Source organism: Emiliania huxleyi, assembly GCF_000372725.1.
Source record: "Emiliania huxleyi CCMP1516 unplaced genomic scaffold EMIHUscaffold_753, whole genome shotgun sequence".
NCBI classification, from domain to species: Eukaryota; Haptophyta; order Isochrysidales; family Noelaerhabdaceae; genus Emiliania; species Emiliania huxleyi.
Genome location: NW_005196360.1, coordinates 5,018 through 18,707, shown reverse-complemented (window position 1 = coordinate 18,707; position 13,690 = coordinate 5,018). Strand labels below are relative to the sequence as shown.

Below are 13,690 nucleotides of genomic sequence, written 5' to 3'. Positions count from 1 at the left end.
CTTTCACACCCCGCCTCCTTTCGTTCCCCTCCCCTCCCCTTTCCCCTCCTCGCCGCAGCCACTGGTCGACGGTGCTCATCACGATGGTCAAGCAGGACGACGGCTCGACCAAGCTCACCCTCGAGCAGACAGGCGGCCCTTTGCCACACCCCTTCCCTCTCCTCTCCCTCGAGCCCCCTACCCCCCCCCCCCCTCTGACACGCCACTGACGCGTCCACGCCACGTCCGCCAGGCGTGCCGGAGGACGAGCGCGAGCGCACCGAGCGCGGGTGGAAGGGGATGCTGTTCGAGCCGATGAATGCGATGCTGGGCGGGCGCGTCATCGGCGCGTGACGACATCGCTGGCGCCGCCCTGTTTCTTGATACGCGCCTATGCGCGCCGCGCGCCGGGTCCAGACCGGTGTGGGGTGCTCTACCTCACTCACTTTAGAACTAGCTCCGAGCGGCACACACAGTCACAGAGCGAAACTCTCTCTTGTACCGTGCTTGCGAGCACACCGACATAGCACATTAGAGTAACACACTATAGTAAACGCTGAGAGCAGTTCAGTTATGAAAAGAGATATTCTCGAGCGATCTGTCAGATGATTGGGGACAGCACTTATCTGTCCACACTCACGTGCGCGGCAATGTCGAATGTCGCGCGGGGGTCTCGCTCTCCTGTCTCCCCTCATCAGTCATCTCCAGGTAGCAGCAAGCAGGTTGGCTGCGCAGGTTGGCTGGGATCGGTTTCGCTTCTCTCTGTAATACATACTTTATCCGGCCCCGCTCTCCTGACTCCTCCCCGCGCCGGCTCCCCGTCTCAAAAGCGAACAGCGACAGGCTAGTTCCATTTCACTGTGGCACAGCTCGCGTTACAAAACCTTGATTTGACCATTTGCGCGACAAAGGTACATCTGGGTGCCTTCCAGAGGCAGCTGCGACCCCGCCGAGTGGACGGTAACGCACAGCAGGTGGCGCGGTGCGTTACCGTCCACTCCGCTGGATCGCAGCTGCCTCTGCGCGTCCTGGGGATGTACCTTTGTCGCGCGCCGGAGACGACTCGACGCCGCTGAGATCGGAGATCAAGCTCTGACAGGTCGCACGTCGCTCCTTTGACGCCGACGTGACTCACCCGTGCAGATCACATCAGGACACGGTCTCGACGCGCTCGGTACGACGCCTGCGACCCGTCTCGGGTCAGGTGGCACGACGCTCATCGCGCCTACCAGCGCTGCCGTACAGGTTGCCACGACGAGGTCGAGCACGCTTCTATACGCTCGCCGAGCCTTCCTTTCCATCCCATTTGGCAGCCTGGGAACGGTGGCGGTCAGAGGCAAAGCATACGAGGGGTGGTGGAACCACATGTCACGGCTACTGCCGGCTCGACCCCACGATAGCCTCCGGAGGCTGACTTTGAGGCACAATCATCGGACGACGTCGGCGAGTTGAGTCGCGCTCGCGGTAGCCAGATGACCTCTCATACTAGTATCATCGGCCATGGCCGCAGGAAGCGCGGGGGAGGGCGCTGGGAGCAACACGGAGCTCCGTTCGACGTTTTCAAGATTAGCGTGTCAGAGTGAAATGGAACTAGCCACAACGCCCACGCACACCTCACAGTGCATGATCTGACCCTCCCCAGCGAGTCCGCAAGGTGGTCGCCACGCGCGAGTCCCGGGGGTCATTCAGCGTAGCCGCCTTCAGGACGTTCTTTGGGAGCCCCGGTTTCGTGACGCGAAACGCTTGACCCCAGTCAAGGTTATGGGAGCGGCCATAACAGGTGTTATGGCTGTTATGGCTGGCTGCTCATAACACCTCATAACACACCTCATAACACCTCATAACACATCCATCGCTGTTATGGCTGTTATGCCCACCCTACCATGACACCTCATAACACCTCATAACACCTCATAACATCTCATAACACATCCCACTGGTTGTTATGACAGCCAGCATAACAACCTCATAACAGCTGTTATGTGTCCCACGGATTTTTCTTTTGGAGCCCCGCCGCGCGTATCCCGGCGTTCGCCGGTAAATTCTTCTTTCGCACAACACTGGGCACGGGTAAGATTCTTCTTTCGGAAATTGTAAAATTCTTCTTTCGGAGCGCCCGCCAACCATGGCCTACCGGATGAAGATGTTCAAGAGCCAGAAGCCCTCGTCGGTTGACCTGCGTGACCTGCGCGTCTCCGACTTCAAGAGGGTTCCCGGCTTCAACTATGTGTCGGCGGAGGACGAGCACACGGACAACTCGCTGTGTGCTCTGACATCCGAGAGGCGTGGGCCATCAACGCGTCAAACGGCCTGCAAATCTACGCGTTTCCCGAGGGATCGAAGGACGAGTCGGCGACGTGTTTGTCAACACGCCGAAAATGTTTCAGAGCGTCATGTCCGTTTGGTGTGCCCGGCCATCCGACCTCGGCTCGGACATGTGGCTAGCCGTCGTCGAGATTCCGAGCAAGCAGCAGAACGCGCCCCTGTTCGGCACGTTGGAAGTGGCGGCTCCGCTGAGCGCGTGTTATTGAATTTAACTTGAGGGCAAAAGAGAAAATATTTGGCGATCGATGCCGACCGAACCTCGCGCGCGGGACCTGTTCCTTTTTACCCATCTCACAGTAGAGGTGTCCGTTTTTATTTACTCGCGCGCGGCAGCGCGCGAAACGAAATTCCAGCGGCGAGCAGTTCGGTGTGGCCTCGCTTGCGTCTCGGGCCATAACACCGTGGATCCGGGACGGCTCTCTCATAGCAGCCCATAACATGTTATGGGTTGCTATGCGAGAGGAGCCATGGCATCCATGGTGTTAGGGGCGGCGAGGCACGAGAGGCCACGACGAACTGGTCGGTGCGGGAATTCGGTTCAGTGCGCGGCCGTGTGCGAGCAAATAGCTACGGAAAACGCTACGGAGAGATGGGTAAAAGGGAACAGGTCCCGCGCGCGAGGGGTACAGAGCTCGAATACGTATGGATGGTCGACACAGTATGATAACACGCACGAGCGACACACAGACACAAAAGGCTCACAAGACACACAGCCAGCTGGCTGCCACACACCCTGAGTTGGCGTACACATAACTCAGAGAGGCTTGCACCCAAGAATTCTTTTTCTCACAGGCTGCTGGTAAATGCACGCACAGACTGAACGGTCTCCTCGCCTCAGCCTGACGTGCCTCCTGGGCACCCTCCTCGTCCTGCTGCTGTACTGGCTCCCTGAGCCGATCCGGTACGCACGCTGGTGTGCGTCGCAGCCGTTCGAATGCCTCGCCGTCTCCTCGCTCTCGGGCAGGCCGGCGCTGCCACTCTCGGCGGAGCGCGCGCTGCTCGTGGTGGGAACGCCGTCCTCCGGCACCACCCAGATGACGAAAGCCTTGCGCGAGCTCGGCCTCCAGGTGGCGCACGAGAACTCCGACTCGATCGGCACGGTGTGCCGCGACGGCACCGTCTCGTGGATCCACGGCGCCCTCCGCTTCTCGGAGATCGGCGACGGCAGCGAGAGGGCGTCGCTGGTGGGTGCGCTGTGCGCGCGGCCTCGGCCAAACTCGCTCGGACCATGGAGGATTGACGGCGGCGCGTGGGGGAACGGCCTCTCGTGTGCTGTCCGTGGCACTCCGTGGGGCCCGTGCTGGCAGGCAGAGTGCGAGCGGGTTCTGCGGCGCGAGATCGGCTGCGCGCGAGGCGGCGGCGGCGGCAGTCCGCGCTGCACCTCTCCCTTCCGCGCCACCCTGCTGCAAGTGCGCCACCCTCTGCACACCATCGCGTCGATGCTCGCCGCCTATTGCCACGGCCAAGACACGGCCGCCGCAGCGGACGCCTCGCTGATGCTTGACACCGCCGCGCTGCTCTTCCCGCCTCCCGCCGCGCCGCGCTCCCGAGAGGCGGCCCGCGGCAACGAGACGGCGTGCAGGCGGCCTCCGGGCCGGAGGGCGTCTCTGCGTGCCTGCGGCGGTCGTCGGAGGCGACGCCACGCAAAGGCGACGGCCGAGGCCGAGGAGGCGGCGGCGGGCGAGTGCTCCCGGCGGATCGGATGGTTCTGGGTGCAGTACAATGCGCGGATGCTCTCGCTGCGCCCGCCCCCTCGCGTGTACCGCGTCGAGGCCACGTCGGCGTGCGACGTGCTCCGCTTGGCCGGAGTCCTCGACTCGGCCGCCTCCGCCGCCTCCGCCTCTGCCACGCCCGCCGTGGCCGCCGCAGACTCAGCGCCGAGAGCAGAAGGCGAGCGAGCTGGAGAGGCGAGGCTAGCAGAAGGTGGGGGTACGTTGCCGCTCTCTACCGCCGCGGCGTTGCGCGTGCGGTGCGGCGGCCAGGACGAGGCGCGAACACGCCGCGGCGGCGGCGGCCATGGGCAGACGCACGGCACAGTCAACGTGAGAAACGGGCGAGGAGGCTCGCGCCGGCTGGAGGTGACGCTCGACTCGCTTCGGCGGGCGGACGCTGCTTTGGCGGCGGAGGTGGCGTCGCTCGCCGGCCGCTTCGGCTACAACCTCTCGCTGTTTACCCATGTGGCACACCGCGAAAGGTGAGGTGACTTGATATATTTCCAATAAAATAAATAAAAACGGACACCTCTACTAGGAGATGGGTGACAAGGAACAGGTCCCCGCCCGTGCGATCGTTGTGCAGGGTTCTTTGTGGGTGTGGTCGGCGACTAGCCGCAAGCCGGGGTCGTCCTCCCGATGCGCGATGGGGGACTAGCACTAGCCGTCTTCCACATGGTCCCTCGCGCCTCGGCGAGCCCCTCGGGTCCCTGCTGCTCCTAATCTCTTCGTACATCCTCCTGCTGATCTCCGCAACGTCCTGCTCCCTCCCTCGTCTCGCCCTGCGCGACTGCTCCGCCTCACCGTCGTCTGCCCTGCGTCGTCTGGCGGCGGGTCCTCCGCATAGTCGGTTGAGGTCGCCGCCCTCCTTGTGCCTCTTCCCAACGTTCCCTCTCGGCGGCCGATGCCGTCTGCTCCGACTCCGCCGTCCCCGGGTCTGCCCTGCTCTCGTCTGCGATAGTTTCTGTTTCGTCATCACCGGCGTCTCTCCTCTTCTTTCTCCTCTTCTTGTATGCTCTTTGCACATCGCGACGCGTCGATTCCTTTTCGCGTAAGCACCACCCTGAAGCCCGCCCAGCAGCTGAACCGCTCCCTAAGTCGAAGGAGCATCATCAGTCTCACCACTTCGCTCGCTGCCCACCGTCTCCGCTCCCTCCCGCTTGAGCCGCCGAGCCGCCGTCGCGGCCCTCGTTTTCGTCCCACGGCTGTTGGCCCGTCCCTGCGTTGCCTCCGTTATCCCTCCTCCTCCGCGACTCCCTCAAGGCCGGCCGGGCCTCCTTATATTTATAGGTGCACGTGGCCTCTTTGTGTTTTCTGTGGAGCATGTTGTGTGTACAAGGCACGAGCAAGGGAGGAAGGGAGCAGGATTTCACGCCCCTCTTGCAGCGCGGAGGAGAACACCAGTCTCGCATGTGAGGAGAGTGTGAGCTCTCGCTGTCTCACGTCAGCTCCACGTGCTCAGGCCTCAGCTCTGAGCTCTCTCTTCGGACTCTTCTTCGTCTCCTCGCGCTCACAAACATATTCAAATCGCGCGCTGCGTGCGCTGCACCTCCGCGATGTGCGCGAGATTTACACATATTTCCCCTCACATCGGATCCTGCTTCCTGGCCGACGGAGAGCTCTCGAGCCCTCGAGCCGATGACTCCCGCTCCCCTGTGTCCCCGGCCGACCCCCGTATTACGGCTTTACACGGTCTGCCACACAAGGCACGATGGCTTTGCTCACAGCTTCGCGGAGCACTTGCACGACTTCTTGTGCGCCTTCCAATGCAGTGCCTGGCAATCCTTGCTGCAGTAGCTGACGGCCTTGCAGCGGGAGCACTGGAGCCCGGCGAAGACTCCCGTCGAGCAACTTGGATTTGCGCACGCCTTCACTGCCTTGGTCACGGGCGGCGGAGTGTCCATAGTGAGCGCCAGCGAATCGTGGAGCCCCGTGGCGAACCACGCTCCGAGGAGGTCGGTTAGGGGAGCGGACACAGCAGCAGAGCCGAGGCAGGCCCCGAGGCCCAGCACGCGCGATATTTCATCGATGTCGAAGGGGGTGTCTTCGAGAGGTGGGAGCAGGCGCTGCTCGGGGAGGGCCGAAAGACTTGACCACGGGACCGGCTGCTCGTTGACGAGAGAGAGGAGGCACGAGGGGCAAACGAGCCGCGGCGTCCAAAAGCCGGGCTCGCCTGACACAAACGAGAGATGTACCTCAGGAACAATATTCATTGAATGGATGAGATGCGCAGGACCGCGCCCTTCCGCTCCAGCGTGAGAACCGCGTTCTCCTTGACGTCAGGCTCGTTCGGCTTGCTGCACGGCGGATCGAGCAGCCGCTCGCAGACCGGGCAACGAACAAGGCTGGCCAGCAGATCCACCGGCCCATCTTGCAGGGCCTCGAGCGAGCGCATGTCGTACGCGCTGACGGTGCAGCCACCCGCCACGACGAGGGCGTGGTCGGGGAGTGCCAGAAGCGCGCACACCTGCAAAAACGGGGCGCGGCCGTGCGCTGTGGTCGGGCGGCAGGTGCGGTACGTTGGGCGTCGGGTACCGGGCACCGTGCCAAGCAGGCTGCCACCCTTGTGCTACTACAGCACGCCTGTCCGCCCTTGAAGTAGTCATCGTCATCGCCGCCACGCTTTCGAAGCGCGCACGGCTCCAGCTGTAGGATCTCAAGTCGGTAGGGAGTCTTTCTCTTTGCGGCGGCGCCGCCGACCGTGCCCGCTGACGGCTTGAGGTTTCGGCTCTGCGAGCTGCTGCTCCGGCCGGCGCTCTGCGGTGGTGCTGCCCCGCGCGGCACTGCGGACCCCTTCTTGGAGCGTGGCATGGCGAGTGGGCGGTGAATAGCAAGAGGGTCGCTTGGTGGTGGGGTGATTCTGTGAAGAGCGTCGCTTGTTGGACCGGGGTTGTGTTTTTCTGTGAACAGCAAGAGGCGAGAAAGCGCCGCCGTGAGTGGGGAAGACCGAAAAATGGATCGAAACGAACACGACTCTCCCATTCGAGTGTCTTGTGAGTTTGTGTGTCTGTGTGTCGCTCCAGCGTGCCGTCACTGTCTTGCGTTCTCACCCATACCTCGCTGGCTGGTGTCCAGTCCGAGCCTGGCTGTTCAACTAGAGATATTTCGTTTTTTCGACGTACGGCTCGGCTCACGCGGCTATACACACGGTACTTCTCTGGTAGGAGACGGGAACGAGATGATAGTAGGGAGTAGAAGAAAGCACAAAGTGAGGAGCCTGCGCACGGTCGCACGACTCCGCAGGAGAAGCCCCTGCGGCCTCCCGCCCGTGCTTGTGCAGCGCAGCCTCCTCCTACGGTACGGCTTTACTTATATAATTCGAGGCCTGTGTTCGTACATCGTAGCGCCTCTAGCGGATGACGGATTGGCCCGGACTTTCTTGACAACACTCTTGCAGAACGTATTTTTATTCCTACACCGCTACACGCTACACACACGTTTTTGTGACGTGTTGACGGGCGTGTGACTCCGCTCCGCCCCCCCCCCCTCCGTGAAAGACCTCTCTACACTCCGTCCTGACGCAACGCACCCGCGAAAGCGCGCTCGTTGCGCGTGGGAAAATCGTAAGCCAGCCAGCTTTCAGCAGACTCCCGGCCGGCGACCCCTGCTGCCTCTGTCGTCCAGGAGGCCGAGCTGGCCGGCGCGCAGCAGCAGCACCCTCTCAGCTCCCCTGCTGCTCCTGCACGATCGCGCGCCCGAAGCGGTCGTACTGCATCTGCATCGGCCGCGCCACCGCAACATGACCGCTCCCCACGCCCGCCCGCTGCGCCAGCTTCTGCCTCGCGGTGAGCTGGGGCGCCGCGCCGGCAGCTTTGTTTTGGCTGTTTTGGTTGACCATCCGCGTCACCTCCGCCTCAGAGTAGGACTTTCGCTCGCCGGCGACCGCGCGGCGCAGCTCGGCCGCCTTCTCCGCCAGCCGCGCTCCCGAGAAGGGCGAGCGGCCGCGCGCCTCGAGCACCTGCTCAAAGGCGCGCAGCTCGACGGCCTCGAACTCGCCTGCAGGAAGGCGCCGCGAAAGGTCGCGTCGAGGGCTCAAGTGCGCGCCGCTCGACTCGAGAGCTCGCCGTTGGAGACGACGGTCATCGGGTAGGGCAGCGTCGCCTAGCAGTGCGCGCGCGCGCGCCTCCCCCACGAGCGTCGAGGGCGGCTCGCGCTGCCTCTGCCTCCAGGAGGGGCTTTGAGGGTTGGCCATCAAGGAGAGGCTTTGGGGGTCGGCGGCTCTGGGGAGATCTCGCGCGCACCTCCCCAAAGTCGAGCTGCAATCTCGGCACTCTCGCCTCATCTCGGATCCCTCGCGCGCCTCCCCAAAGTCGAGCTGCAGCTTCTTGCAGCACTTGCGGCCGGCAAGGCTGTACGGCTCGCAGCCCTGCGCGACGCCTGAGCCGAGACGCACCGAGATGCGGCCGAGGTGTCGCCGAGTTGACTCCGCCCGCGACCCTCGCGCTGCGCCGGCGACGAGTGCGGCGCGGTAGAGCTTCGAGCCGTCGTGCTCGATGCCGATCCGCACCAGGCATCCCTTCGCCATCGACTCGAAGAAGGGCTCGACCTGTGAGGAGTAGCGAGCAGATCGGAACTACTCCGTCCGTAATCGCCGCCTCTTCGTCTCGAAGACGGGCTCGACCTGCCACATCTCGAGCCGCGCGCGCGGAAGCCGCACCGCCTCCAACGCGCTGTCGGGGTGGCCGCCAAAGCCCGCCGCCTTGCCGCCGCCCTCGCCAGCCGCTCCACTCCCGGCGCTCGCTCCTCCGCTCTCAGACGAGTCGGCCTCGACTCCCCCCTCGCGAGCCCGCTTGGCAGCCGTGCGCCGCCGCTCTGCAGGCGCCGCTCTGCTCTTCCGCGCGCGGCGGCGGCCGGCCGTCGCCTCCTCCTCGCCCTCGCCCTCCTCCTCAAAATCAGGAAACTCTTCGCTGCCGCTCTCGAGCTGCCGCTCCTCATCGTCCGAGCCGCCCCATTCCTCCTCCACTCGCTGCTGGCGCCTCTCCGCCTTGGTCATGCCGCGCTGGGCTCCGAGGGCAGCCATGCGCGCGATGCGATCGGCCGCCGCCGCGCCGCTGCTCCGCCGCGCAGCTCCGGAGCGCGCACCGCCCTGCGTGCGGCACCACCCCGCGTGCCCCTTTGGCTTATCGCACCGGTTGTCGCGAGGGCACTGCGACATCCGCACGGGGTGCGACAAGCGTGCGGAGCCGCCTAAGCGACTCCTGCGAGGACGGGAGGACTAGCTCGAGCCTCGCCCGCCCTCGCCCGCCAGGCAACCTCATTCACAGCCTTGTTCCACAGCTTCACTTGTTGAGGTAAAACACAGCCTTGTGCGCACTTGAGCACTGACTGGATAGGGTCGATTCCGCATGGTACGGGACCCCTCGATCGTCTCGCCCTCCCTCGCTGGTGTGCTCATTGGGGCGGTCATAACAAACACGGTACAGGATCGAGGTGCACGCTGCTGCTGAGTGAGGAACCCCGGGGGGTAGATCGAGCAGTATCGTCCCCCCCTCTCCATCGTCTCACTGGGAGACGCCTTGTTATTGAGAAGAAAATACCTCTATGGCGCACACAGACCTTGTTATCGACAAGACAATACGTTCTATGGCGCTTTTTGCGTTGGTCTATCTATGAGAGGTTGAGGCTGAGGGAGGGTGTAGAGGATGTAGAGTGTAGAGCGCTGTAGAGCTGTAGAGCTGTAGAGCGCTGTAGAGCTCTAGAGCTCTACATCCGCCGCGGGACGAAGCGCCTGCGTTGTAGAGCGATGTAGAGCGCGATTTTGTTGTACGTACGTACTTTTAGCTTACTGGGAGAAAAGAGAGAGGGGGTTGTGTTCTCTAGTAGAGTTTGTTGTAGAGGCTCTACAGCAAAACCGCGGGAAGGCAGTGACTCAAAGAGGTCAAGCCGCGCTAATGGGGTGTCTCCGAGCTTACTGGAGCTCTAATGGACGGCCCTGACTATCCCTGACACACAGAGAGTCACTCTGACGGCACACAACACCCTATAACTGCGTCATGACCAGCCTGCCATGCGTCGCCGGTGCCGCATTCGTCGCAGTGCTTCTGTAGCAGGCGGTGGACTGTCGGCTGCGAGGACGGTCGCATTTGCGCGAGGCGAGGCGAGCATTGCTGCGCGTTGCATGCGCCATGCCTTGTGCCTCCACGGATGATGCCGGCGCTGGGGTCCCCTTCCATCGGGTGCATCGTGAGACGTGACAGCTGACAACGGGATTTCCACTGGTTCGTCCTCCTCGGAGTCATCTTCCCCGGCTTCCTTCCGCTCGGCTCTACGCTCGGTACGTTCGGCGTGGCTCACCCTCCATGCCGTGAACAGGCGCTTCATCCACCCTATATTCTTCTCTCGCTCCTCTGCCTGTGCCTTGGTCTTGTCGTTGTTTCGCACCCATGTCTGTATGGCAATCGAGGCTGCCTTCCCCACTACCTGTAGTTCACTCGTCACCTCTCCCGCGACCCCCCCTCTCTTTCTTTCGGGTATGGGGTCCGTGGACAAAAAGAAAGAAAGAAAACAGACAACCCAAGGGAGGGATGGGAGGACGGCACGCCGCCACCACACAGAAGTGCGATTTCTTTTCGGCCGCGTTGCCTTGCCCCTTGCTTGCTCGGCGGCGATGCTGACCACAATCGAGCCCGTACAGCTGACCGCCATCGAGCCCGTATTGCCTGTCGAGAACAAAGAGTTGGCGTACTGGCGGCGGTCGGCTTGCAAGCTCTGGACTCTGGCGTCGCTCGCTATCGTCGCGGTCGGCGGAGCCGTGACAAGCCAGCCGACCTTTGGCCAACCGCCGACGATCGGACGAATGCCAAATTTCGGCAGCCAGCCGCATAATTGGTGGCCGCCAACTTACGGCGTCCAGCCCCACTACGGCGTCCAGCCCCACTACGGCGTCCAGCCCCACGACGTCCACCCTACCGACTCTGTCCGCATCACGGACTTCTACGTCAAGCTTGATGCCCTGGGCGTCGAACCACACGACGCGCATCCCTCGGACTCTGTGATAACGTCGGACTCCTTCATTGTGTCGGACAGCGTCCATTCTCCGTGGGCTAGATGGGGTGTCAACACCGATCCGCGAGGTAGCGATGATCCACCCTGAGGCACCACACCTCACCACGGGGCACACAAGGGGACGCGAAGAAAAGTATATGACAATGAATATACATATCATGTCGGCTGGACGACCCGCGCATACTCGGGCTCCGCAGCGGCGAGCCGCGCCGCCTCCGCGGTTGCCCACGGGCTTTCGGCGGAAAAGCCGCAGGGGTGTCTCGGCGGAGGCGCGTCGGGCCTGGTGTGCTCGTCGCCGCGAGGCGCGTGGCCGGCGCAGCACCACCGATAGCCCGTGCCGCGCCACTTGAGCTCGGCGGGCTTGTCGCAGCGGCACTTTGGCCGCGAGATCTCGGCGGCGCGGCTCATGCGGAAGGTGAGCGAGTAGCGCACCGGCCCGACGAGCGCGTGCCGCAGGACGGCGCCCTCGCCGCACGCGGGGACGGCGTGGTCCCACCGCTCCTGACACTCGCCCCACATGACAACGATGCTGTTGTGCGGCATCGGGATCCGCACCGTCGTGGGCGGGTCGGCGGCGCGGCTCGCGAGCACAAAGTCGCGGCAGGCTCCGAGCGCGAGGCCGACGATGATCGGTCTCGGGCCGAGCTCGCCGAGGTAGTCCGAGTGCGCGCCGACCGAGTCCTGGTGGTCGGCGTACCGGTTGCCCAGCGCGAGCGTCGGGAGCCACGGCGCGGCTCGCCCGGGCCGGATCTGCGCGACGTGCTCCGCGAGCCGGGCTGACGCGCTGCGGAGCGCGGCGAGCAGGTCTGGCGACGCGTCCGCCGACGCGTCCGCCGGAGCGTAGATGGACCCGTGCCTCGCCTCGCCGTCGCCCTGCTCTCCGCAGATACGCGACGGAGCGGCCGAGGCCTCCATCCGAAAGCCCTTGCTGCACCGCGGCGTCTCCCGCCACTGGTTGAAGATGAACCACGGGTGCCGCCGCCAAGAGGCGCCGTCGGCGTGCAGCAGCCGCAGCAAGGCATGCGCCTCCCTTGCCGGCAGGAAGTCGCGCGCGAACGCAGCCGGCGCATACTGGTGGAGCGACGCATCGGCCACGCGGCGCGGCGCCTCGGCTCCGACCTTGACTGTGACGGAGCCGGCGAAGTCGGAGCTCCTCTTTGGGCGCAGCACGTTGGCAATGCTTCGCGCGGGAGCGGGAGCAGCGGGCGCGGGAGCGGGAGCGGCAGGCGCGGGTCCGCCGACCGGTGCGGACTCAGCACTCGGCGCGAGTCTGGGCCGCTTGGCCTCGGGCGGAGCTGGGAGGTGCGTGGCGGAGGACGTGTGGAGTCGGACACGCCATTGAGGATCCTGGTCAGCAGCGCTGCCACGAGCCGCGTCGCGCTCGCTCGTGCAGACCTCGCACGCGAGATATTCGTCGTGAACGTTCTCGAAGGTGCACACTTGGCACGACCACACCATCACCACGATGCCAGAGCGGCAAGAGCGGCCGGAACGCGTGCTAACTGTGGTGAGCAGCCCCGACCCGACACACTGTAGTCGGCCCCGTGAACCTTCAGTGAGAGCACCTGTGTGAAGAGTGCGTAAGGGGTTGAGTACTGTGTGTGTGCTGCGTCGACGGGTGCGGGACCGCGGCGCAGCCAGTGCCGCGGCGAGGCCTCCGGCTGTTTGCGGCGGGCGGCTTGCTGCTCGCGGCGATGGCGAAAAACTCGTCTCGCCACACGCCAAGGGCTTATGCTCTGGCGAGACGTGAGGCGCATGCGCCCAGGAGGGGAGGGGGCATGCGTAACGACGCTGCTAAAGATGCCTTTCGGGGCCCAGAGATAAAACTTCTGTGATGCCATGCGTGACCTAGTAGTGTCCCCAGCTATGGGCGTGTCCACGTTGGAGCCAGGTGTGGTGTGGGCGCGAGAATAGCTCCGCCGTTCATGGAGGCAACCGATGCGAGTCGACTGGTGTGTGGTTTCGTATCAAGAATACTCACTCACACGGTTGAGTACTTCCACGAATGCGTCGAGGGCTGGGTTCGAATAAGATTTTCGCGACTCCAGGGTGTAGTTCGGGCCCACCTCCGCCACGCTGTCCAGCACGTGGACGGCGCTCGCCGTCTCGACCGCGTCGTCCTCTCCGGCGGAAGCTCCGCGTCGGCCGTCGCCCGCGGCCGCTTTTCCCGAGCGCGCTCGTCGCGCATCCGCTCGTGGTGGGCCTGCCGACGCGCCACGCCGGCGCCCGTGTGCCTCGCGCCGCCGCGTCCGGCGACGACGCGCCGCCACAGACAGGTCGTCCCACAGGTCGACCCAGTCCCACAAAGGTCGTCCCAAAGTGCAAAAAGTAAAAGAGGACGCAACCACACCGCCGCATTTCGCCCGCCGAAAAGTCTCCCACTCGCGCCCGCTCCCCAAACCTACGTAATCCTAAATCCTCTCTCTCTCTCTTTTCATACATACAATTGAAAAATCCAAGAGTCAGTAGTAAGGAAACCGCCCCCCCCCCCCCCCCCGTCATGCCTAATTAATGCCGGACAGGAGCTCTACGCCGCGGGTGTCGCCTGACTGTCACAGAGAGCCTTCGGTCTACACCCTGGAGAGCTGGTTACTACTGGTGGCGCGAAGCTGTTCTGCGTGCTTTCGCGCGATGTCTCGCGGGACAATCGGTTGACTACTACTACCTGC

At 63.9% G+C, this 13,690-nt stretch overlaps 6 protein-coding genes across 6 annotated transcripts in view; 3 read left to right on the top strand and 3 right to left on the bottom strand.

The window, feature by feature from the left end:
- Positions 1–761, top strand: part of EMIHUDRAFT_471104 (hypothetical protein) — a 1,423-nt gene extending 662 nt beyond the window's left edge. Inside the window, exon 3 of the mRNA XM_005760449.1 lies at positions 233–761. Coding sequence (XP_005760506.1) covers positions 233–333 — 101 coding nt within the window. The 3' untranslated portion in view covers positions 334–761. The remainder of the gene's footprint in view (positions 1–232) is intronic.
- A 1,343-nt stretch (positions 762–2,104) lies between these two features.
- EMIHUDRAFT_249220 (hypothetical protein) lies at positions 2,105–4,502 on the top strand (the record flags this gene model as incomplete). Its single annotated transcript, XM_005760448.1, has 6 exons — positions 2,105–2,243; positions 2,314–2,480; positions 2,638–2,705; positions 2,791–2,962; positions 3,231–4,112; positions 4,287–4,502. 6 exons carry the CDS (start codon positions 2,105–2,107, stop codon positions 4,500–4,502), a joined length of 1,644 nt encoding a protein of 547 aa, XP_005760505.1.
- A 1,235-nt stretch (positions 4,503–5,737) lies between these two features.
- Positions 5,738–6,827, bottom strand: EMIHUDRAFT_249219 (hypothetical protein; the record flags this gene model as incomplete). Its single annotated transcript, XM_005760447.1, has 3 exons — positions 5,738–6,211; positions 6,280–6,483; positions 6,552–6,827. 3 exons carry the CDS (start codon positions 6,825–6,827, stop codon positions 5,738–5,740), a joined length of 954 nt encoding a protein of 317 aa, XP_005760504.1.
- A 586-nt stretch (positions 6,828–7,413) lies between these two features.
- On the bottom strand, positions 7,414–9,171 carry EMIHUDRAFT_460006 (hypothetical protein; the record flags this gene model as incomplete). The annotated part of the gene is made up of 6 exons (XM_005760446.1): positions 7,414–8,012; positions 8,069–8,117; positions 8,317–8,393; positions 8,466–8,562; positions 8,638–8,743; positions 8,918–9,171. 6 exons carry the CDS (start codon positions 9,169–9,171, stop codon positions 7,678–7,680), a joined length of 918 nt encoding a protein of 305 aa, XP_005760503.1. The 3' UTR covers positions 7,414–7,677.
- A 1,452-nt stretch (positions 9,172–10,623) lies between these two features.
- Positions 10,624–11,109, top strand: EMIHUDRAFT_249217 (hypothetical protein; the record flags this gene model as incomplete). The annotated part of the gene is made up of 1 exon (XM_005760445.1): positions 10,624–11,109. One exon carries the CDS (start codon positions 10,624–10,626, stop codon positions 11,107–11,109), a length of 486 nt encoding a protein of 161 aa, XP_005760502.1.
- Positions 11,110–11,177: 68 nt separating this feature from the next.
- On the bottom strand, positions 11,178–13,209 carry EMIHUDRAFT_249216 (hypothetical protein; the record flags this gene model as incomplete). The annotated part of the gene is made up of 2 exons (XM_005760444.1): positions 11,178–12,201; positions 13,133–13,209. 2 exons carry the CDS (start codon positions 13,207–13,209, stop codon positions 11,178–11,180), a joined length of 1,101 nt encoding a protein of 366 aa, XP_005760501.1.
- Positions 13,210–13,690: the final 481 nt, after the last annotated feature.